This window comes from Pelobates fuscus, chromosome 9, assembly GCF_036172605.1.
Source record: "Pelobates fuscus isolate aPelFus1 chromosome 9, aPelFus1.pri, whole genome shotgun sequence".
In the NCBI taxonomy this organism is placed as follows: Eukaryota; Metazoa; Chordata; class Amphibia; order Anura; family Pelobatidae; genus Pelobates; species Pelobates fuscus.
This window is the reverse complement of record NC_086325.1, coordinates 105,919,390-105,942,202: the sequence shown is the minus strand read 5'-3', so window position 1 is coordinate 105,942,202 and position 22,813 is coordinate 105,919,390. Positions and strand designations below refer to the sequence as shown.

Sequence of the window (22,813 nt, the reverse complement as noted above, 5' to 3'; positions counted from 1 at the left end):
GCATTGTCACTAGCCAGTTGGCGAGTGGAAATGTTGAGCCTTAATGTTAAATAATACACAGCAGAACTATTGGAATAAAAAAGGAAACACAGCAAGAAAGAAGGAGGGGGTATAAACTGTAGATTTATAAAATAAAATTACTGTTTCACTAATTTGTAAAGCAGACAAACAAAAAGAACTAAAAAAGATTGACATGGTTATTCACTAAAGTAAGAACTGATGGAAATTCAAAGTAAATTTCTAAACTTAGAGCAAGAGAAATGAAGCCAGGTGGGAACTGGTGGAGTTTGGATGAAATAGAGTGATGGGGAGGTGAAAGACAATCTCACAAGTGGAAGAAAACAATCAGGAACAGCTGCCAAGAGTAGAGGGGCGCAATTATCCAGCGACACATTAATATGCAGTTGTTGTGGGCTTAAACTTTTCTGTGGTTACACAGGTAAGGTGTGTTGGGATGTCTTTTAACAGAGTTCTGCATGGCTAAGGAAGAGGACAATCAGAGTCTTTGCCAGTTTAACACAGTGTGGGTTTGTGATTGGGCTGGTTGTCCGTGATCTCAGGGCTTTTCAGGCTTGTTGTGGACCACTGGTATATTTCAAGAAAAATATTTAGTGCTGTAAAGTGCAATATGCACTGGCAAGTGCTCCGTAATGCTGTGTAGGTCGTACTGATGAAGTTTGAAGTGATATATGTTGAATTTTATGAAATCCGCAGCCTCCATTGGTCAAACACATAAATCATGAGCCCCATGTGGCTAGGACCATCCTTGCAGAGATCTGTATGGATATTGACTATGTCACCACTATGAAGGTGATCCATGATTTACTAGGACTTTATGTTAGGATGTGTTCAAGTGTCAGTGTTTGTAGCATATCCACTACAGCTGTATTTAGAGGTTTAAGTACCCAGTGGCTGTGGGCACCATTTTTTATTTATTTTAATTATTTTTTTATTTTTACATAGACCATCCCTTCTCCATCAGATTTGGTAATGTGGAATTTTCACTTCCCCATTAGCACTATTGATACTATTATTCTTGAATAGCAGTGATAAGCTTAGTGCATTGGGATAATCCACCGAGACCCAAGTAGACAATTTCCCAAAATCATGGAAAAACAGGTTTACCTCTTGAGATAAAGAGTCATGACTGCTAACCGAGCCAAGCACATTTTTCTGGTTTAAAACAGTGTCCCAAACTGATTGTAAATATTTTGCACCTGTTATTTTGTAACTAAATTATTGTCACTGCATATAGCTTTACAATCTGTCACTGGTTGTCATTGTGGCAACTCATTTCATTTGCAACTCACCCATCCCAGTTTTCTCTTTATAATTGTTAGACTATTGTTGGTTGTTTTACAATTAAATCAGATTATAAAATTAATTTAATTTAGCTGTTATTACTGGTAATTACAGACAATTTGGAAGCAATGAATTGTTATATTGAATCGGATGTTGTCCGCTAACTTTTTGCGTGACAATTATGTCATAAATATCACTATTTCATTGATGTCTGATTGTTCTAGAGCCAAAATATTTCATATCTTACCTGGAAAAGTGCACCAACTACTGCCAAACCATCTGTTTGGGTTTTGGCTGTTGTGAGATCTTGGTATTTTGTGTTATAAAATACAAAGTGAATCTGAAAAACAATCACATATAAAATTAGCCTGCTCATCGAACACTGCCAGGATATGAGGCATTTCCCCATCTGACCACCAAGGACTATAACTGTCCCTTCATAAAAAAGTGGTTTTTAGCATTTTATTAAACCACCATACCTCCCAAGTGTCCCTATTTAGAGACATTTTCTATCATAATGCCCCTCTTTTCCCATATTGATTCATATTGTTGGTGTGTCTGAGTGTATAACAGAGCTCCACAGCAATAATACTCAATGTAATGTGTCTTTGAACTGCAATAAATGTATTTAGAAATTAGTCTGTGTAAATATACATTGTTCTTGCTAAAAAATGACATTCTAGTTGCATAAAGGAGGAGGGGAAGGTGGATGCAGCGAGGGAGCTCAGTGTTCCTGCTCCTCACTGCTCCCTCACGAGCGCTGTCTGTAGTGATGCCGGGCGCCGGGATATGACGTCATAGAGATCTCCAGTGTGTGTCTGTCAGTGAGTGTGTGTCTGTCAGTTAGTGTGTCAGTGAGTGTGTCTGTGTGTGTATGTGTCTGTCAGTGTGTGTCTGTCAGTGAGTGTGTGTGTGTTGGTCAGTGTTGCAATGGCCGCGGCTGGACAGTGGAGGACCTGGAGGTGCACTGAGGCACACAATGCCACATTACATTCCAATGTGACTTTGACGTGCTCCACCTTCACAGGTTGTCAAGAAGTAGCGTGAGGATCCGCTTTGGCACAAGGTGCGGATGGCGCCATTTGGGATATACCAAAGGCCGGGCTCTGGAGTCGCATGATGTGAGGAGAGTCTGCTTGTTGGCTAGAAGGGGTGCTGGGATTTAGTAGAGGGGGATGCTGGAGGTTTTTTCATACTGTACTTTTCAAAATAAACCTATGTTTCTATGAAAATTTCCGGGGTTTTTTGGGGTTTTTTTTGCGGACCACATAAACTTAAACCTTGTTTATTTGGCCCTTGCTAGACTTTGAGTTTGAGTGTGGGGAGTAGGGGTGCTGTGTGTGTGGGGAGTAGGGGTGCTGTGTGTGGGGGGGTAGGGGTGCTGTGTGTGTGGGTGGTAGGGGTACTGCTGGGGGTAGGAGTGCTGTGTGTGTGGGGGGTAGGGGCACTGCTGGGGGGTAGGGTTGCTGTGTGTGGGGGGGGTAGGGGTACTGCTGGGGGGGTAGGGGTGCTGTGTGTGTGTGGATAAACGTTTTAAAAAAAAAAAGTATATTAAATTATTATCTTCTCCCCCCTCCCCTTCTTACCTTTAATGAAGGAGGGGGGGGGGACACAGTAATCCCTGGTGGTCCGGTGGTGGCAAGTACTGCTTCCGGTTCGGGAGGCAGGGGAGGGAATCTTTGAAGCAGCTCCCCTGTCCTCCCGCGCGATGCTGTGTGGAGCGTTGCCATGGTAACGCGCGGCAACGCTCCACACAGCTTGCTCGCGGGAGGACAGGGGAGCTGCTTCAAAGATCCCTCCCCTGCCTCCCGAATCAGAAGCAGAGTAGGCGCCTGCCGTTTCGGGCAGGCAGGTGCCTACTCTGCAGTGATGGCAAACCTATGGCCGCGTGCCCACAGAAAGGGCCCGGCGTGCCACCTGTGGCATGCGTGCCATAGGTTCGCCATCACTGTCCTAGACCAACACAAACTAAAACTACTTGTATCATTAACATGCAAACAATATGTAATCCTGGTTACACATCTCTAATTTACTCAAAGGCTTCACTTCAAGTTACTCACTCCCTCCCTCCCCAATCTAATACATAGCCTCGCTCCTCCCCGCCCTCCTCCCCAATCTAATACACTGCCTCCTCCCTCCCCAATTTAATAAACTCCTCCCCAGGGCTGGTGCTTCCTATAAGGCGAACTAGGCAGCCACCTAGGGCGCCATATAGGAGGGGGCGCCCTGCGTCCCCATCGCCGGCCCATTAATTGCTGCAGCCGCCTGAAGGCTCTATAGAGAGCGCTCAGACGGCTGCCGCACTGCTTCTCTCCTCACCTACCCTTCCCTGCAGCGTGGCCGAGCTTCTCTCCGGTCCGCAGTACAGTGTGCACTTCCTATCAGTCCGGCCGTGTACAGGAAACAGAAACTCCTGTACCGCGGACCGGAGAGAAGCTCGGCCACGCTACACAGAAGGGGAGGTGAGGAGAACACAGGAAGGGGGGGGAGTAAGAAGAACTGGGGGAGTCAGAAAAAGAGGGGAGGGGGGAGTCAGAAGAAGAGGGGAGGGGGAGAGTTAGAAGAAGGGGGGGAGTAAGAAGAAGACAGGGAGGGGGGTGAGGAGAAGTGGAGGTGAGGAGAACACAGGGAGGGGGAGGTGAGAAGAACACGGGGGGGAGTGAGAAGAACACGGGGAGAGGGGGTGAGGAGAAGGGTAGGGGAGATGAGGATGTAGCGGAGTAGCAGGGGTTAATCCAAGAATCCTCCGCTGGTAACCAAGATTCAGCATACAGAAGGCAGGAAACACAGCATAATTCCCATTCCCAAGGACTAGACGACACACAGTCTGGGAGTCAACTGATTTTTAATAACACCATCTCTGCTTTTATGTGATTCTCCCATGCAAGGGAGGCAACTACCATAATTATTACATTGTCCAATCACATAGACGGTACCTCCCCCACATCTCCTCCCCTTAGCTTAACAGTTAACATCATTAAAAAGTACAAATTTTTCCCCAAGTTTTGGATGTACCCCAAATATGATAGGTACACCCTTAAATGAGTTACCCCCTGGTAGCCCTGATCTGGGTGAGGAACATACTCAAAAATCACCCAGATCGGATAAGGGGTTCGGGAGTTACGGAGGGGTAAAGATTTGACCGACCGCATGGGCAAAGCAGCGGAAAATAGTTCCATGAGTTTTGGCCCTGCGGTCGGTCTCAGTTCACACATCAAAAGTCCTGAAAGTCTATACCATCCAGTGTTAGTTTAGCGTTCGGATGAATCCCCTGGTTCGTGGGATTCATCCTAACGAACGGCGGGCCGTTCGTGTGTTTTAATTGGTCTTTTCTGTATCCCTGGAGGCAGGGCCGACCTTAGGCCTTTTGGCGCCCTGTGCGAGAAATCTTCACAGCGCCCCCCTTCCCGTCCCCCTCTTTCCCCCATCCCACGCACCCTGTCACACACACACACAGGCAGACAGCCATACACACACACACACACACACAAACACACGCAGGCAGTCACACACAGACAGCCACACACAAACACACACACAGACGTAGAATGTGCCGGCAGATAAGAACCATTCGGCCCATCTAGTCTGCCCAGTCAGTCACACATAGGCAGTCACACACACACACACACACAGGCAGACAGCCACTCACACACACACAGACAGAAAGTCACACACACACAGCCACACACAGGCAGACAGTCACACACACACAAACAGACAGTCACACACACACACAGGCAGACAGTCACACACACACACACAGACAGTGTGTCACACACACAGACAGTGTGTCACACACACACACACAAGCAGACAATCACATAGTTACCTCTGTTCCTTGTGGAGGCAGACAGGCAGTGCAGCTCCTGGATTCTGGTTGTTGGGTGAAGCAGGGACTCCTTCGACGGCATTTTAGCTCCGCCTCGCCGCACGCTAAGCCCCGCCCCAGCCGCAATTTTATTTTTTTATCCCGGCCATGTGTGAGCTGTGCGGCCGCAGGGCGCCCCCTGCTCCATGGCGTCCTGTGCGGCCGCACAGCTCGCACAACCCTAAGGCCTCCTGCCTGGAGGTCTTAGCGGTGTTTGGTTAGTCAAGTGTCCGATTTGAGTTCCAGACACTCGACGACCAAACATACAGAAATAAGGTATACAAATTATACCAAACAAGTGGAGCGCTCTAAACAGTAGAGGGGTTTACTCACCCCTTTGGTACAGTGACAGTCTTGAAAAACTTGAATGTACATATAAAAGGAAACAAAAACAAGAAAAACAAAAATATAGTGCAGATGTTCCAAAAATGGATAATTGGTAGTAAGTAATGACTGAAACCACTCACATGGACAGGAGCCTATATGGTATTGGCTCCGTAAAAGGATCCTTTATGCTTTTAGGGCAGCAACACACCCCTTTATCCCAGGTAGTGTCCCTCCAGGAGTATACAACGAGAAGAAAAGCAGAAAAACAACTGTGTAGAATTGCACATACTATAATGGTATTTTGAAATATAAATAGTTGTGCTCACCTTCTGCAGAGCCCTGAAATCCCGGCTCTGAGGTTGATAAACAATGTGCTACTTTAGAGGGGGAATAGCACTCTCCCCAATGGAGTTCCTGATGGCTAGAAAGGACTTTGGACTAAAGTATAAAATAGTAAATAACATTTATTGTATTAAAAACAAAATAAATGGGTACTTAGAAAGTAAAAAGATCCAATAAAAGTCCAATAAAAAGTCCAGAATAATCAGCTAAACGCGTTTCAATCTATGAGCTTCCTCAGTAGCTGCCACTCGACGACCAAACACCGCTATTTGTGCGTTTAAGATGGCCACCGCCATGTGTTCGGCATATGAACGGCGGCCACCCACGAACCCTATTTAACACTGGCAACATCGTTTCATTCTGTTAATGGGAGGCACACGACCACACTGGGGTGGTCTCTCATTCGGTAGTTTTAATCGTTTCCCGAACAGGACAGAGTTATGGTTCGGGAAACGATTGCCTGGTGCATATATCCACACAATACTGATACGGCCATTTTAAAAGTCCCGAACATAGCCTATTTATATTAGGACAGCTTTTCCCAGTCTGTTAGTGGCTAGTTTTGCCACAGAGGAGAACACATGGAGAGGGGAGGTGAGGAGAACACAGGGAGAGGGGAGGTGTGGAGAACACAGGGAGAGGGGAGGTGAGGAGAACACAGGGAGGGGGAGGTGAGGAGAACACAGGGAGGGGGAGGTGAGGAGAACACAGGGAGGGGGAGGTGAGGAGAACACAGGGAGGGGGAGGTGAGGAGAACACATGGAGGGGGGAGGTGAGGAAGACACAGGGAGGGGGAGGTGAGAAGAACACATGAGAGGGGGTGAGGAGAAGGGGAGGTGAGGAGAACACAGGGAGGAGGAAGTGAGGAGCACACAGGGAGGGTGGGGGGGTGAGAAGAACAAAATGATGGTGGGTGGGTGTGAGAAGAGACAGCTAGGAGAGGGTGGGGGGAGAGGAGAGACGACTAAGGGGCAGGGGAGAGCTCTAAGGGACAGAAGGGAGAGCTCTATAGGACAGGGAGCAAGACAGGGAGCTCTTTCACACTACACGCACACACAATGCATCCCTATACATACACAGAAACATACAATGCATCCCTACACACACAGAAACACAACATGCTTCCCTTGCACACAGAGAAACACACAATGCATCCATTACACACACACACAATGCAACCATTACACACACATGAAAACACACACACTGTTTCTCTTACATACACATACCTTGCATCCCTTATGCATACAAACACAGATTCACACAATGCATCCCTTACACACAACCAGAAACACACAATACATCCCTTATACACAAACACACACTGCTTCCACTACACACAAACACACTGCATCACCTACACAAACTGGTATCCCTAAACACTACATTCCATAAGCACACACATTAGATCCTCTACAATAACACATAACACATCCCCTACACACTCCACTCCCTGTGAGCGAACATATAGGTGGACTTATGGGTGGGCCTTATGGGCATACTCACCATCAGGCCCTGGGGCCCAGACGTTGAGCTGTGTAATATGGAGCTGCTTCCCGTTCTCCCAGAACATTGAATTTTGTGACCACAGTTACAAACAGCCTCCAGAGATCCTGTTGTACACCAGACCAGTGGAGCCAAACTACAGCCAGAGCCCATCACCATCCTCATCTGGTTGTAAGTAGGCTATAAAGTATATTATTAGTGACACTAATCTCTAATTTACCTCACATTAAAGGGACACTATAGTCCCCAGAACCACTGCAGCTTAATGAAGTGGTTCCGGTGTTTATAGCCTGTCCCTGCAGGCTTTTTCATGTAAACACATACTGTGTGCAGCACTGGCGTTAGTTCATATGGCAGATAATATGGGTGGGGCATTGTAATGACACATGGGGAAGCGGGGGCGGCAAATTTTTCTTTTTCCTAGGGCGGCAAAAATCCTTGCACCGGCCCTGCTCCTCCCTTCCCCTCACTCTAGTACACTGCCCCCTCCAACCATTCGAATACACTGCCCCTTTTTTCCTTCCCCCCAATTTAATACACTGCCTCCCCCCTTACTCTAGTACACTGCCCCATACGTCCCCCCAATTTAATACATTGCCCCCAACTCAACTTTAATACACTGCCCCCCTTCCTTTCCCCCAATTTAAAACACTGCACCCCCCTCACTCTAATACACTGCCCCTACTTCCCCCCCAATTTAATACACTATTCCCAACACTCTAATACACTGCCCTCCTTCTGCCAATTTAATACACTACAGGAATGTTCCCCTTAAGCCCCTCTTCCCCTACCTTAAGCAGTCTTCCAGTCCAGCCCTGCATGATCTTCTTTGCTCAAACAGGCCATATGCTTCTCTGGCACTGTGAGCAGCAGGGAAGGGGGGAGTGGCTGGCCTGCTCTGCACGCAGCCAGCCACTATGCGCACTGTAGCGCCGCTGCACAGCTGCCAAATATGACTCAAGCACGCAAACGGCCTTGGCCCATGGAAAAGCCACAGCACAAAGCAGACCCAGGGCAGGCGGCCCGAGAAGTCCAGCCCTGGGCTGCAAAGGTTTCCACGGGCCGCATGTTTGACATGCTTGGATTACACTGTTCATCGGCTCATTTAGATGAGAGGTTCTCATACTCTATTAACTGACCTCCAATGGGAATCCTTGGTTGTTGATGTAATGCTCAGAACCAATGTTGTTCTGTAAGCTGCCAAAATGGATGTGAAACCCTGCCAGCTTGTGTGGATCAGTGAGACTTGCGCCAGTGAGAATATAATCAGAGTTCAGAGTCACTTCAACTAGAGAATTAAAACAAATAAATAAATGACCATTAAAATTACATGGTGTACTATTTTTGCATTCTCGGTTGATGAATGAAATTACTGATGGATGAGGTGTTATTAAAATTAAACCCACTTGTGTGTCCATTATTAGATATATGAGCCTCAGAAGATCCAAAAACTCCAGTGATTTGGATGGGACGTAAGTTAGCATCAGTGACAACATTGTTTGTGACAATGTTGATAGGTGATTGCCTATTTAGGTTGCAGGCGTCATAGTGTAGTCCCCAGGTGGATGATTCTGAGGAAGACAAAACACATAACATTTTTAAATCACACCTTACAGTCACATATTACTTTTTTCCACGGCTCAAAAAGTTGCTTACAGGCCCAAATGTTACCTGCTACCTCAATTCTGTGCATTTAGCATTTTATTTTTTTTATTCAAGTTATCATTGTTATTGTGTGGAAGGTCAATGTATGAATGAAGGGGTGTGTTTCCATCCCAAACCCACTCTACATGACCCAAGCCCACCAGCTCAAAGTCAACTCCCTCTGCCATTTCCACTAGCAATAGCCCATTCTCTCTCCCCATACCCATTTAACCCCTTAAGGACCAAGCTTCTGGAATAAAAGGGAATCATGATATGTCACACATGTCATGTGTCCTTAAGGGGTTAAGGAAACAACCTATCAAAGGCCCAGTGGCTAATTACAAACTAATTGTAGGTTGGGATTAGATTAAGCAAAATCAGGAAAGACAGGTCTGATAAACAACGGACAGGACTAAGAAAAATAGACAGTCAGGTACAAAGTCAGGTCTGTTATACACAAATACAGAACTGGTTAATCTCAAAATCAGGGATGTAGCCTCGCCTGACACAAAAGTGGCATAGAATACCACAATTAAGGGTTGAGAGACCACGAATGGGCAATGATACTAAAGATAAAAGGTTTTTCAAAAGGACTTGGAGCCCTACATCACACTCGCATCATCTGTGCACAGCTGGAGTGCATCTAACAGGATGACAACTTGTATCATTTTAGGATAGATTGAGGCCAGAATAATGTGAGCACAACCTGAAATTTGTGCAGCGCCTTCATAGAATAGGTTGGTAAGAAATCGGCACAGGCACATCAAAATACAGAGTAACAATACAGACCAATGCGAGTGCCTAGACAGCTGGGAACAAGTTGAAGATGACACAGTTGCATAATTTTGTGAGAGCACCTACCAATATTGACACAAGCATCTAGATGAATTAGAAAAAGTGTAAATTTGAAGGACGAGTGCAAGAACCAAATGGCAATGTTGCATTACCCTCCAAAAAACTGCTCACTTGGAGTTACCTCCTATGCTTTGAAAGATGCAGACTATGAAAAGGCCTAACAACAAGTGGAGCATGGACATTAGAGGAACTAGTCCTAAATATCTCCAGAGAACCATATCAGAAATATTGTGAATTGCTTCTAGAAAACCAATAGGCACTATTGAATTCCTTGTGGTAGTCTACAAGTACTGGCAAGAGAACAGAAGTAGAATTAGAAAAATATTTGCAGGTCAAAGGCTTAAGCAGAAAAACATGGAAGGTAATATGGATGCAAAGATTCCAAGACAAATCCAAAGTGTAATCCACTGGGTGTACCTGACATATGATACAAGAAGGCCAAATGTATGAGGGAGACAACAGCTAGTATCATTTTCTGAGGGGCTAGCAAGACTCTATATCTTACTTGGAAGGAGGATACAGTTTCTGTGGATCTGATTCTGTAGTCAACCTTTTGGAGGATCTGATTCTGTGGTCAACCTTTTGGAACAAACCTGAGTGACTCCTCCTATATGGATGAGGATGGGAAGAAGATGTTTAGGAATAATGCCCATCCTTTGGAAAATCTTAGGTGCAGGTATTTCTTGGCTTCATAGAACAAGTGGCACAAATATTGCCCTTCCCGCAATAGGCGTAGAGACCCTTCTATCTCCTATACTGCTTCTCTGCTTCAGATTGTCATCTCCCACTGCATGGGCTCCTCATCAAGACTATTACTGGAGTTCTCCAAAGAGGAGGAAGTTTGTTCAGGATAAGAAAATGTGGTGGCTAACCAAACTAATTCCAGTAAATAAACCTTCTAACCCTTCCCTTATCCTTAAAAACCTTGTGGGTTCATTGATGCATGATGTCTAATCACACAGAAGACACATGGTACCTCAAATTGTTGAAATACTTAAAGCTGGGTATGCTAAAAATGTGTCAGAACACAGTACATCTGCATATGTTGCTGAACATCAGACCAGTCAGAGTGCCCATGGGTTTTATTCTCTCCCCCCACCGAGTTCCTTCATGTGTGTCATTCCCTCCCCTCCATGTGTCTCATTCCTCTCACCCAAACCTCTACATGTGCATTTCCTCCCCCCCCCCCCAAAGCCTCTAGGTAACCTTACTATTACCCAATACTAAAACTAGCTAACCCTTACACCAAACACACCAAACCTAATTTTAAAGGAACACTATGGTGTCAGGAATACAAACATATATTCTTGACAGTATAGTCTTGGTATATCTGTTTAGGTCCCCCGGGCCCCACTCAGATTGCACTGAAATGTGAGTTTTTACTCACCTTTTCTCCCACGCCATGCCTGTCTCACTGCGGCTAGCTCTGCCTCCATGGCTGAGATCATCCAATGTCTTCATGCAGCGTGTGGATATCCTGAATGTAGGTGCAGCACTGACACAGGAAGCACCCTTTAGTGGCCGTCTGATTGACTACCACTAGAGGTGTTCCTAGGCAGCAATGTAAACACTGCCTTTTCTCTAAATATATTAATTGATTTTCTCTATATTTAGTTACAGTGCACGGCCTGTAAGGACAGGCAATAGATACCAGAACCACAACATTAAGCTGTACTGGTTCTGGTGACTATAGTGCCCCTTTAACTTTTACACCAGCTTTAATTTAGGATGTTTCATACAGTCATTTCAAGTCCTCTATTTCTAGGATGGCTTGGAATGTCAAACTAATACTCTAGTTCTCAAAGATTTTTTTTTAAATAAGGCATGGTTTTAAATTTGATTTTGGTTTTAATGTAAAGTTAAAACGTAGCAAGACAACATTTTGAGAATAGTCTGTGTAGGGACTGAAATTGTTCTTTGCATGGAAGCGATATCATTTTGTCAGTGTGTTTTACATGCCATTCATTGTTAAAGCAATGCTGTTGTGATCATAAACAATGCAGCAGGTTAAAGCGACACTGTAGGCGCTGTAACTGTCGTTATTCAGTCTGGACTTCCCTGGTCCTTCCATTCAGCATTAAACGGTTAAAATTTTAAGAGAGTCCCCAATAGCACACCTTTCTGCTCTGCTTGGACTAATGAGGAAGCTTTAACCATGAGTTGCAGTGGGTGGCTGTGAGAATCAGCTGACCACTCTCAATCTCTCTCATTGTCCAGGGCTCGAGTCCTGCAGGAACGCATGGGAACGGCGTTCCTGCACTTTTTTTACAGTAGGAACGCCGTTCCCACTGTTCCTGCAGGCACTCAGGGAAATCAAAAAATGCCGCCCCCGTGTTCCCCCAGTCATGAGGGGGCCCAAGAGGTGGCCTAATGGCCACCTGATGGACCCCCTCGGCAGGCACCTGTCTCCCTGTCAGACGCGGCGAGGGAGCGGTGTTCTCTCTGCTCCCTCTCGCCGCGCGCTGTTTGCTGATACTGGGAGCCAGAATATGACGTCAGATTCCAGCTCCCAGCATCAGTAGACAGCTCCCTCGCCGCGTCTGATATGGAGACAGGCGCCCGCTCGCCAGGGACAGGTCCACGCCAGCTCTCCAGGTAGGGAGGCTGGGTGGACATTTTTTAATTTAAAAAAAATTATTTGTTAGTGTATGTGTATGTGTGTGTGTCTGTGAGTGTATGTGTGTGTGTCTGCGTATGTGTGTCAGTGTGTGTGTGCAAGCATGTATATATATGTGTGTGTGCACGCGTATGTATATATGTGTGTGTGTATATATATATATATATATATATATACACATATATACATACATACACACATACACACAAGTGTATATTATTATTTGGGGGGGGGGGAGGGAATCTTGGGAGAGTTACAACACTTTATTCCCCAGGACTTGACCCCTGTCAGTGTCCATTATTTGTATGAACTGGTATGGCCAGAAGGAAGTGTATAATATCTGCTTTAGTCATACCTCCAGTTAGGGCCAGGCTGTGGGTGTCCAGGAATCCTTATTTAGTGTTAATTTGCTGGAGTATGGTTTAACAACGAATGGTGTGATTGTGCCAGAGGATGCCAGGCACTATAACCAATGCAATGAGGTCAAATTTATATAATGCCTACAGTGTCCTTTAATTAGGAGGTTATGATGAGGTTAAGTAACATTAGAGGTACTTTGGGTTAGAGGTGATGTGGCTCACAGTGAAGAGCCTCGGAATCTTAAATGCAGCTAGAACCTAAAGTATAACTATAGGGCCAGGAACACAAGCATGTATTTCTGACCCTCTAGTGTTAAAAACACATAAAGCCCCCTGGCTCCCCTCCTTACCCCCCTTAAATCAGGGGCGGAACCAGAACCTAATCTCAGGAGGGGCATTAGTAGATTATTTAAAGGAACAATCCAGGCACAATAACCACTCAAGTCCTCTTTATAGGTTATGGTGCCATGAGTGCCGTGGGGCCCTCCCAGAGTAAGTAGTCAAACCATTTAAGAACAGTTTGAAAACTTACCTGGGGTCTGCAGGGATAGGCTATAGTAAGAAATAGGGCCTTTAGTAGGGGATAGTGGCAGTAGTGTGTGTGTGATGGGTGCAATCTGTGTGTGTGAAAGGTGCAGTGTGTCTGTGAGTGGCCCAGTGTATGTATCAGTGGTCCATTGTGTGTGTAAGGGGTCCAGTATGTGTGTAGGGTCCAGTGTGTGTGTGTGTGTGTGTGTGATGGGGTGCAGTGTGTGAATTGAAAATATATATTTATTTGCATTTTTTTATTATTTAAAATTTATAATAAAATTATTTATTAAAAAATAATCTTTATTATCCCCTCTTCCTTCTTACCTCTTGACTGGGAGGGAGGACATTACAAGGCAATCCCTAGTGGTTATAGCGTTGATGCCCTGGTGGTCCGGTGTAAAGTGAACTCTAGGCTGTAGCTCAGCTGTAGTTCACTTTCGCGAGAATGGAGCATTGCCATGGTAACCGCGTCAATTCTCCGAGTTCGCAAGAGGAGGACCGGAGGAGCTATAGGTAAGAGCTCCCCCGAATCCTCTCTCCCTCCCCTGCCAGCTGCCAGCAAAGTGCCAGCGGGCTGGTGAGGGAGATCTCTGATCTTCCCTCCGGCCTGTGAAGGCACACTGCAGAACCTGCGATTGGATTGTGCCGGCCGGCAGGTGAGAGCCTCAGTACTATTTCGGGATCCGCCACTGCCTTGTATAGGCAGTGGCGGATCAAAAATGTATAGCTTACCTTTTTTCCAGCACCACACAGGTCCACCGGCACTAGCTCTGCCCCCAATCTGCCTCCTTGGCAGACATAATCAGAATTGATCATCTGAGGCAATACAATGCCTTCCCATAAGAAAAGCATTTGATTGGCTGAAATTATCAATTTGGATGATCTCAGCCAAGGAGGCGGGGTGGGCTGGCCAATCAGCTTCTCCTCATAGAGATGCATTGAATAAATGCATCTCTATGAGGAATGTTCAGCATCTCATATTGTGCAGCACTGACCCAGGAAGCATCTCTAGAAGCCATCTGAGTGACTGTCACTGGAGGTGTCCCCAGGCAGCAATGAAAACATTGCTTTTTCTCTGAAAATGCAGTGCTTACAGCAAAAAGCCTGCAGGGACTGACTATACTCACCAGAACAACTACATTAAGCTGTAGTGTGGTGACCTCACAATGCACGAACAATCATAGACAAAAGCTTAGTGATAAGATTCTGCAGTACTGACATCATGTGTTTAGACATTTACTCAGAGGAGCCCAGCAGCTTCAGAAGTGCATGATATCTCTGTGCCCATGATCTTCTTGATCAAGTTGGTGGTAAGTGTGAAGGAACGGACTTTCAACACTACTACCTCATAGTAGTTGAAATACTCATGCCTGAATGGGCTAAAACAACCATTGAGAACAAGGAAGTGAATGGCTCAGCAGAGCTGCCAGTAAAATGGTAAGAGACACATACAGCTGTGACACATACAGCACATATATGATGATATGTGTTTAGATACATAAATGAGAAAAGGACAGTAAAACAAGGATTCATTAGATTAAAAGCAAAAGATGGATGGTATGTAGAGGAGGATAAATGCCTCAATTAATATTTGTGTTCAGTATTTACAGATGAAAATTAAGGAAAAGGACCGGAGTTATGACAAAGGGCAAATTAGTCATTTATTACACGTGAGTTGACAGAGGAAGAGGTTCTATTTCAACTGTCAAAAGTAAAGACAAATAAGTTGATGGGGCCTGTTGTAATACACCCAAAGTTATTAAAAGAGCTTAGTGGTGTACTAGCAAAACCATTAACAGATTTATTTAACCAATCATTGATAACAGGAGAAGTCCCAGAAGATTGGACGTTAGCGAATGTTGTGCTCATTCACAAGAAAGGTAATAGGGAGGAGTCGGGCAACTATAGGCCAGTAAGCCTTACTTCAGTAGTGGGGAAAGTAATGGAAACCATGTTAAAGGATAGGATTGTTGAACATCTAAAAACACATGGATTTCATGATCAGAGACAACATGGGTTTACTTTTTTTTTTTTTTTTTTGATTGGGTAACTAAAATTATAGATCAGGGTTGTGCAGTAGACATTTCTTACCTAGATTTCAGTAAGGCTTTTGACACTGTTGCACATAGAAGGCTTATAAATAAACTGCAATCTTTAAGTTTGGATTCCAATATTGTTGAATGTGTGTCAGGATTACTAGTTGATCCAGCACGTAGAATTGTGTCACACAGATGACTAATAGGTAACGTATTACCGGGCCTTAGAATTGCCGGACTTAACGTACCAAAGAATTGTCAGGATACTTGCCGAGGTCAGGGGATACAGAAAGAGACACAACGATAAGAGAAAGCCAGAAGTCAGGGATACAAAATAAAGGGAAGTCAAAATCAAAGCCAAAGTTAAAAAACAGAAGAAACTTGAATCAGGAACGCGCTCTCGGACGACCACAAGGGAAACCACGACAGGGCACTGAGCAGGATGAGAACTGGGCCTAAATATCCCTCCTCTAGATCTGATAGGCTGTAACCGGCCTTTGACCCCAAAGTCAGTTACCAGGTTCACATTTGCATAATTGCTGCTCAGCATTAACCCGTCTGTGGATTTGGTTGCTGCTCGGCACAACTTTTCCTGTGTGGACAGTAAATTCCATTAACCACATTTTTATAAGCGGATGAATACGTTGTAGTTAATTGAGTATATTCGTAGCATGGTCTTATTACCTGTAGGGTGTATCAGGGATCTGTATTTGGACCCATTCTCTTTAATAATTTTTATTAGTGATATTGCAGAAGATCTTGATGGTAAGGTATGTCTTTTTGCTGATGATACTAAGATATGCAACAGGGTTGATGTTCCAGGAGGGATAAGTCAAATATCAAATGATTTAGGTAAACTAGAAAAATGGTCAGCAGCTGACATTTAATGTGGATAATTGCAAGATAATGCATCTTGGACGTAAAAATGCAAGGGCAGAGTATAGAATATTTGATAGAGTCCTAACCTCAACATCTGAAGAAAGGGATTTAGGGGTAATTATTTCAGATGACTTAAAGGTAGGCAGAAAGGAAATGCTAGCAGAATGCGTGGTTGTATAGGGAGAGGTATTAGAAGTAGAAAGAGGGAAGTGCTCATGCCATTGTACAGAACACTGGTGAGACCTCACTTGGAGTATTGTACGCAGTACTGGAGACCGTATCTCCAGGAGGATATTAATACTTTGGAGAGAGTATAGAGAAGAGCTACTAAACTGGTTAATGGATTACAGGATACAACTTACAAGTAAAGTTTAAAGCAAGCATGTCAAACTCATGGGCCACAGGCCGCATGCGTCCCACAATCTTTTCGGCCCGGCGAGCTGTGAGTTTGAGACATGCTTATTGTTAAAGCAGAGTAGGCACCTGCTCTCCCCACATTGCAGGTTCCTACTCTGCTAAAATTAACCCGGCCGGGACTCGGAGAGGACACTGAGGCACGCAACACCACGTCACATTCCGTTGTGACGTTGACGTGCTCCACCTTCACAGGGTTTCAAGAAGTGGCAGGAGGATCCGCTTTGGCACAGGGTGCGGACGGCGCCATTTGGGGTATACCAGAGACCAGACTCCGGAGTTGCATACTGGCAGCAGCAATGTTTGTTTGCTAGAGGGGGCTGCTGGGATTTAGTAGAGGGGGGGACTGTTAATTAGTATATGTGGAGGACTGGAATTTAGTATATGGGGGGGACTGGGATTTAGTAGAGGGGGGACTGGGATTTAGTAGAAGGGGATGCTGGGTGGTTTTTTATACTGTAATTTTCAAAATAAACCTAGGTGTCTATGACAATGTAAGTGGGGGTTTTTTGGGGTTTTTTTTGCGGCCCACATAAACAATAAACTTTGTTTACTTGGCCTGTGCTAAACTTTGAGTTTGACATGCTTGGTTTAACCCCTTAACGACGAGTGACGGACGAGGTCCGTCACTCAGGGGATTGCCTTAACGACGAGTGACGGACCTCGTCCGTCACCTGTTAAAATTAACCCCAGATCGCCGCAATCGCGGCGATCGTGGGGTTAATGGTGCTCCGGTCTGCCTCTGCATTAGAGGCAGACCGGGAGCACCGGATCGGGCTGTCAGAGTACATGTGCCCGCTCTGACAGCATGCCAGAGCGGGCACATGTGCTCTCTATACTCACCTCCGCCTCCCTGCACTTCCTGGTTCTGTGTGAAGTGCAGGGAGCCGGATCTTCAGTGATCCTGCCCCCTGGTGACAAAACAATAAAGTTAAATTAAAATCCCACCCCCTTTACCCCCCTTTACCCATTTTAATATAAAATTAACCCCTTCCCTGCCAATTGATCACTGACTACAGTGATCAATTGGCAGTGATTACATTTTACTATGATCTGATTTTTTTTTAACCCCTGAGGGTTAATTATTATTTTTTTTTAACCCTCAGGGGTTAAATTTATTTTATTAATTAATTTAAATTTTTTAAAGTTATAAATTTAGCTAGCTGGGGAGGGTGGAAGTTAGTGGGGAATTGGGGGATTTAGTATTAGGCTAACTAGGGGTTAACGTTAAAAAAAGTGTAAAAATAAGCTTTAAAAAGTTAAAAAATTAAGTTAAAAAAAGTTTTAATAACGTTTAAGTAAAAAATGTAAAAAAATAAACCCTTTACCCAGTCCAAATAAAAATTAACCCCTTCCCTGCCAGTCGATCACTGCCTACAGTGATCAAAATACAGATCACAGTATTATACTGTGATCTAATTTTTTTTTAACCCCTGACGATTAACTTTTATTTATTTTTAACCCTCAGGGGTTAAATTTATTTAATTAACTAATTTAAATATTGTATAATTAAATATTTTGCTAGCTGGGGTGGGTGGGAGTTATGGGAAAATGGGGAATTTACTGTTAGTGCTGCTTACTGCTAGTTAGAGGTTAACGTAAAAAAAAAGCTTAGAAAAATGTTAAATCTGTAAAAAAAAGTTTTACGAAAGTTTAGGAAACTTTAAAAAAATTAATAAGCAAAACAAAAGTTTAAAAAATAGTTTTAAAAAGTAAAAAAAGTTTTAAAAAGTAAAAAAAATACATTTAATAACGCTCATTACCACTACACCTGGTACAAGCTAGCGGAAAAATGATCCCACGCTAAGGTTCAAAATATGCCTTTTAAAATACCCTGGGATGTCTTCTTTAAGAAATGGTATGGCTTTATGGGGTATTTGGTTTATATAGCCTGGTAAAATACTCTAAAATGGGACATGGGCACAGCGTAAAAATGTAAAGTTTGAAAAAAAATGGAATGGCTGTGTCCCAAATGTGCCCCTCCGATGTCCACATATACCTGCCAAAGGTACATACGGGGGTATTTTTGTACTCAGCAGACATAGCTGAGCAACATATGAAGTATTATACAGTGGTAGTACACATAAGGTTTGCAAAATATACTGTGCAAACTCACTTTGTGTGTCAAAAAGGCAGAAAAAACGCTTATTACCACTACACCTGGTACAAGCTAGCGGAAAAATGATCCCACGCTAAGGTTCAAAATATGCCTTTTGAAATACCCTGGGATGTCTTCTTTAAGAAATGGTATGGCTTTATGGGGCATTTGGATTATATAGCCTGGTAAAATACTCTAAAATGGGACATGGGCACAGCGTAAAAATTGAAAGTTGGGGGAAAAAATGGAATGGCTGTGTCCCAAATGTGCCCCTCCGATGTCCACATATACCTGGCAAAGGTACATACGGGGGTATTTTTGTACTCAGCAGACATAGCTGAGCAACATATGAAGTATTATACAGTGGTAGTACACATATGGTTTGCAAAATATACTGTGCAAACTCACTTTGTGTGTCAAAAAGGCAGAAAAAAACGCTTATTACCACTACACCTGGTACACGCTAGCGGAAAAATGATCCCACGCTAAGGTTCAAAATATGCCTTTTGAAATACCCTGGGGTGTCTACTTTAAGAAATGGTAGGCCTTTGTGGGGTAGTTTGAATTTAAAACCTGCGAAGATGCTTGGAAATTGCACTTAGGCCCGGCGTCAAAATTCAAAGTTCGGTAAAAACTGATATGGCTTGGTCTCCTATATGGCACTGTAGCTTCACGAAATAGTGCCATAGACATACAATGGGGGTGTCCTTTTACTCAGAAGACTTAGCTGAGCATAATTTGGGGGGTTTGAACTTAGTGGCACATATGAAATATACAAAATGCCCAGCAAAAATGCAATCCGTATGTAAAAAATGCACAAAATTATTTTTTACCACATAATTTGGCATGTAATGGTAAAAAAATGGGGGCATGTTAAGGCACAATATGCACCTTATGACATACCATGGGGTGTCTACTTTTACAAATGGTAGGCCTTTGTGGGGTTTCTTTGAACAGTCAAACTGTTATACTACCCCAAATGGAAGCATAGGCTCATTAAATCCGTCTCTCAAAATTCTACTGTGAATAATGAAAAGGACAGGTCTCCTATATGGCACTGTAGCTTCACGAAGTAGTGCCAAAGACATACAATGGGGGTACCGTTGTACTCAGCAGAAGTAACTGAACACATAATAAAACTTTGTACAGGAATAGCACACACCAACTTTACAAAATACACATGAGAAGTTCTTTGTTATAAGTTTGTGTGCGAAAACCCCCAAAAAACACAATTTTACTCCAATATTTAGCAGAGGTTGGCGGTAAAATGGCTACGTAGAAAGTGTCAAAACAACCTTAGGTAAATAGCCTGTGGTGTCTACTTTATATAAATATATACTTTTGTGTGGCAATTTTGTTTTATTTTATGGCTATAAAGCTTACAAGACAAACATACCAAATTCTAAAATCGCTCCATATTAAAAGTTTATTTTACTCCTTGTGCTTTGTGACCTGTAACTACCAAAAAAAACTGAAAATCCCAGACACATTATATATTCTGTAAATCAGAACAACTAAATTAATTTATTTTTAATTACTTTCCTTAACCTGCACTAATTAGGCACACATTATTATTGCAAAAACTGTAAAAAAAATCAATTTTTTTCATTTTTTTTGCATTTTTCTGTATTTTTTTTATAATAAATAAGCATGTACATATATATATGTTACATCAAATGAAAGCCCTTTCTGTCCTTTAAAAAATGGTATATAATATGCGTCGGTGCAATAAATTAGTCAAATGCAAATTGCAGTTGAACGCAAACAGCAAAAAATGCCGTTGTCACAAAGTGAAAGACAAGCTTCCGAAGCTCTGTCCTTAAGGGGTTAAAGGATCTTAACATGTATAGCTTGAAGGAAAGACAAGACAGGGGGGATATGATATAAACATTTAAATACATAAAGGGGATCAACACAGTAAAGGAGGAGACTATATTTAGCCCCTTAACCCTTTCAGGACCGCTGACGGTTCAGGACCGTCAGCGGTAAAACGTGCGTTTGGACCGCTGACGGTACTGAACCGTCATAACGGTCTGGGGCAACTTACCGGATCGCCGTCGGTCCCACGGCGGCGATCAGTGCTCCACCCGGTCCAGGGGGGTTGCCTGTCTGCCCGGGCAGTCCCCCCTCGGCAGATCAGGACCCCACGGCCATGTGATCACTCGATCACATGACCGCAATAGGTGTCTGTGTATCTGCCTGCAGGGGGACTGTCTGTGCTGACAGGCAGTCTCCCTGCAAGTGAAAAATCCAAAAAATAAAGTAAAAAAAAAAACAGTGTAAAATCAGTGTAAAAAAAAATAAATAATATGTGTATATATATATGATATATATACATGTATTATATCTATATATAATATATGTATATGTATCATATATATAATGTCATATTAAGTGTATTTTTATATTTATATATACGTATATTAATATAAAAATACACTTATGTTTAAATTACACACGAATATATACAATATATATATAATTGCTATATATATGGTATATATATTATTATAAAATACAAATAATATGTTAATAAAAATAAATAACAAAAATAAAAATAATTTTTAATAATTATAAAAAAATATTTATATATGCAATTTTATTCTAACAGTATTTTGATATATATATATATATTTATATCAAAATATACTTAGAATGTAATGATATATATATCTATGTATAAATAAATAAATAAAAACAATACGAAATATACATATGTCCATATACATAATTACATAAATAATTTCATAAATATACACGTAGACGTCAAATATATAAATATGTATATATATTAAAATTCTACATGTGTATTTATGTAATATTTTTACCTAATTAAGTAATTTTAATGATTGCAATTTGAGGGACCTGCCTGCCAACCCAGGCCGAAAGTCCAGATAATTTAATTTGCTAGCACTGTGTTTAACCCTGTAACTTTCTATGACACCCTAAAACCTGTACATGGGGGTACTGTTTTACTCGGGAGACTTCGCTGAACACAAATATTAGTGTTTCAAAACAGTAAAACATATCACAGCGATGATATTGTCAGTGAAAGTGAAGTTTTTTGAATTTTTCACACACAAACTGCACTTTCACTGAGGATATTATTGCTGTGATACATTTTACTGTTCTGATACACTAATATTTGTGTTCAGCGAAGTCTCCTGAGTATAACAGTACCCCACATGTAGAGGTTTTATAGTGTTTGTGAAAGTTACAGGGTCAAATATAAGGCTTGATTTTACTTTTTTTTTTTATTGAAATTTGTCGGATTGGTTAGGTTGCCTTTGAGAGCGTATGGTAGCCAAGGAATGAGAATTAGCCCCATGATGGCATACCATTTGCAAAAGAAGACAACCCAAGGTATTGCAAATGGGGTATGTTCAGCCTTTTTTAGTAGCCACTTAGTCACAAACACCGGCCAAAGTTAGCGTTTCTTGCATTTTTAACACACAAACAAATATAAATGCTAACTTTGGCCAGTGTTTGTGACTAAGTGGCTACTAAAAAAAACTGGACATACCCAATTTTGAATACCCTGGGTTGTCTACTTTAAAAAAATATGTACATGTTAGGGGTGTTTCGGGGATTTATGACAGATAACGGTGTTACAAGGTCACTATTGATACATTTAAAATATATATATTGAAACAGCAATTTCCTACTTGTATTTATAGGCCTATAACTTGCAAAAAAAGCAATAAAGCATGTAAACACTGGGTGTTTTTAAACTCGGGACAAAATTTTGAATCTATTTAGCAGTTTTTTTCATTAGCTTTTGTAGATAAGTAAAAGATTTTTCAAGTAAAAGTCCAAAAACATGTTTTTTTTTTTATTTTTCACCATATTTTATTTTATTTTTTTAAATACAATATTGGACATAATACAAATAATGGTATGTAAAGAAAGCCCCTTTTGTCCTGAAAAAAACAATATATAACTTGTATGGGAACCGTAAATGAGAGAGCGGAAAATTACAGCTAAACACAAACACCACAAAAGTGTTAAAACTGCTCTGGTCCTTAACGTACAAAC

The 22,813-nt window shown here is 42.7% G+C and overlaps 1 protein-coding gene across 1 annotated transcript in view; it reads right to left on the bottom strand.

Moving 5' to 3' along the window:
• The window catches only part of LOC134572944 (carbonic anhydrase 7-like), a 65,341-nt gene that overhangs the window by 23,091 nt on the left and 19,437 nt on the right, over nucleotides 1-22,813 (bottom strand). The window contains exons 4-6 of the mRNA XM_063432284.1: nucleotides 8,752-8,916; nucleotides 8,485-8,633; nucleotides 1,550-1,642 (exon numbers count right to left, since the gene is read on the bottom strand). Coding sequence (XP_063288354.1) covers nucleotides 1,550-1,642; nucleotides 8,485-8,633; nucleotides 8,752-8,916 — 407 coding nt within the window. The remainder of the gene's footprint in view (nucleotides 1-1,549; nucleotides 1,643-8,484; nucleotides 8,634-8,751; nucleotides 8,917-22,813) is intronic.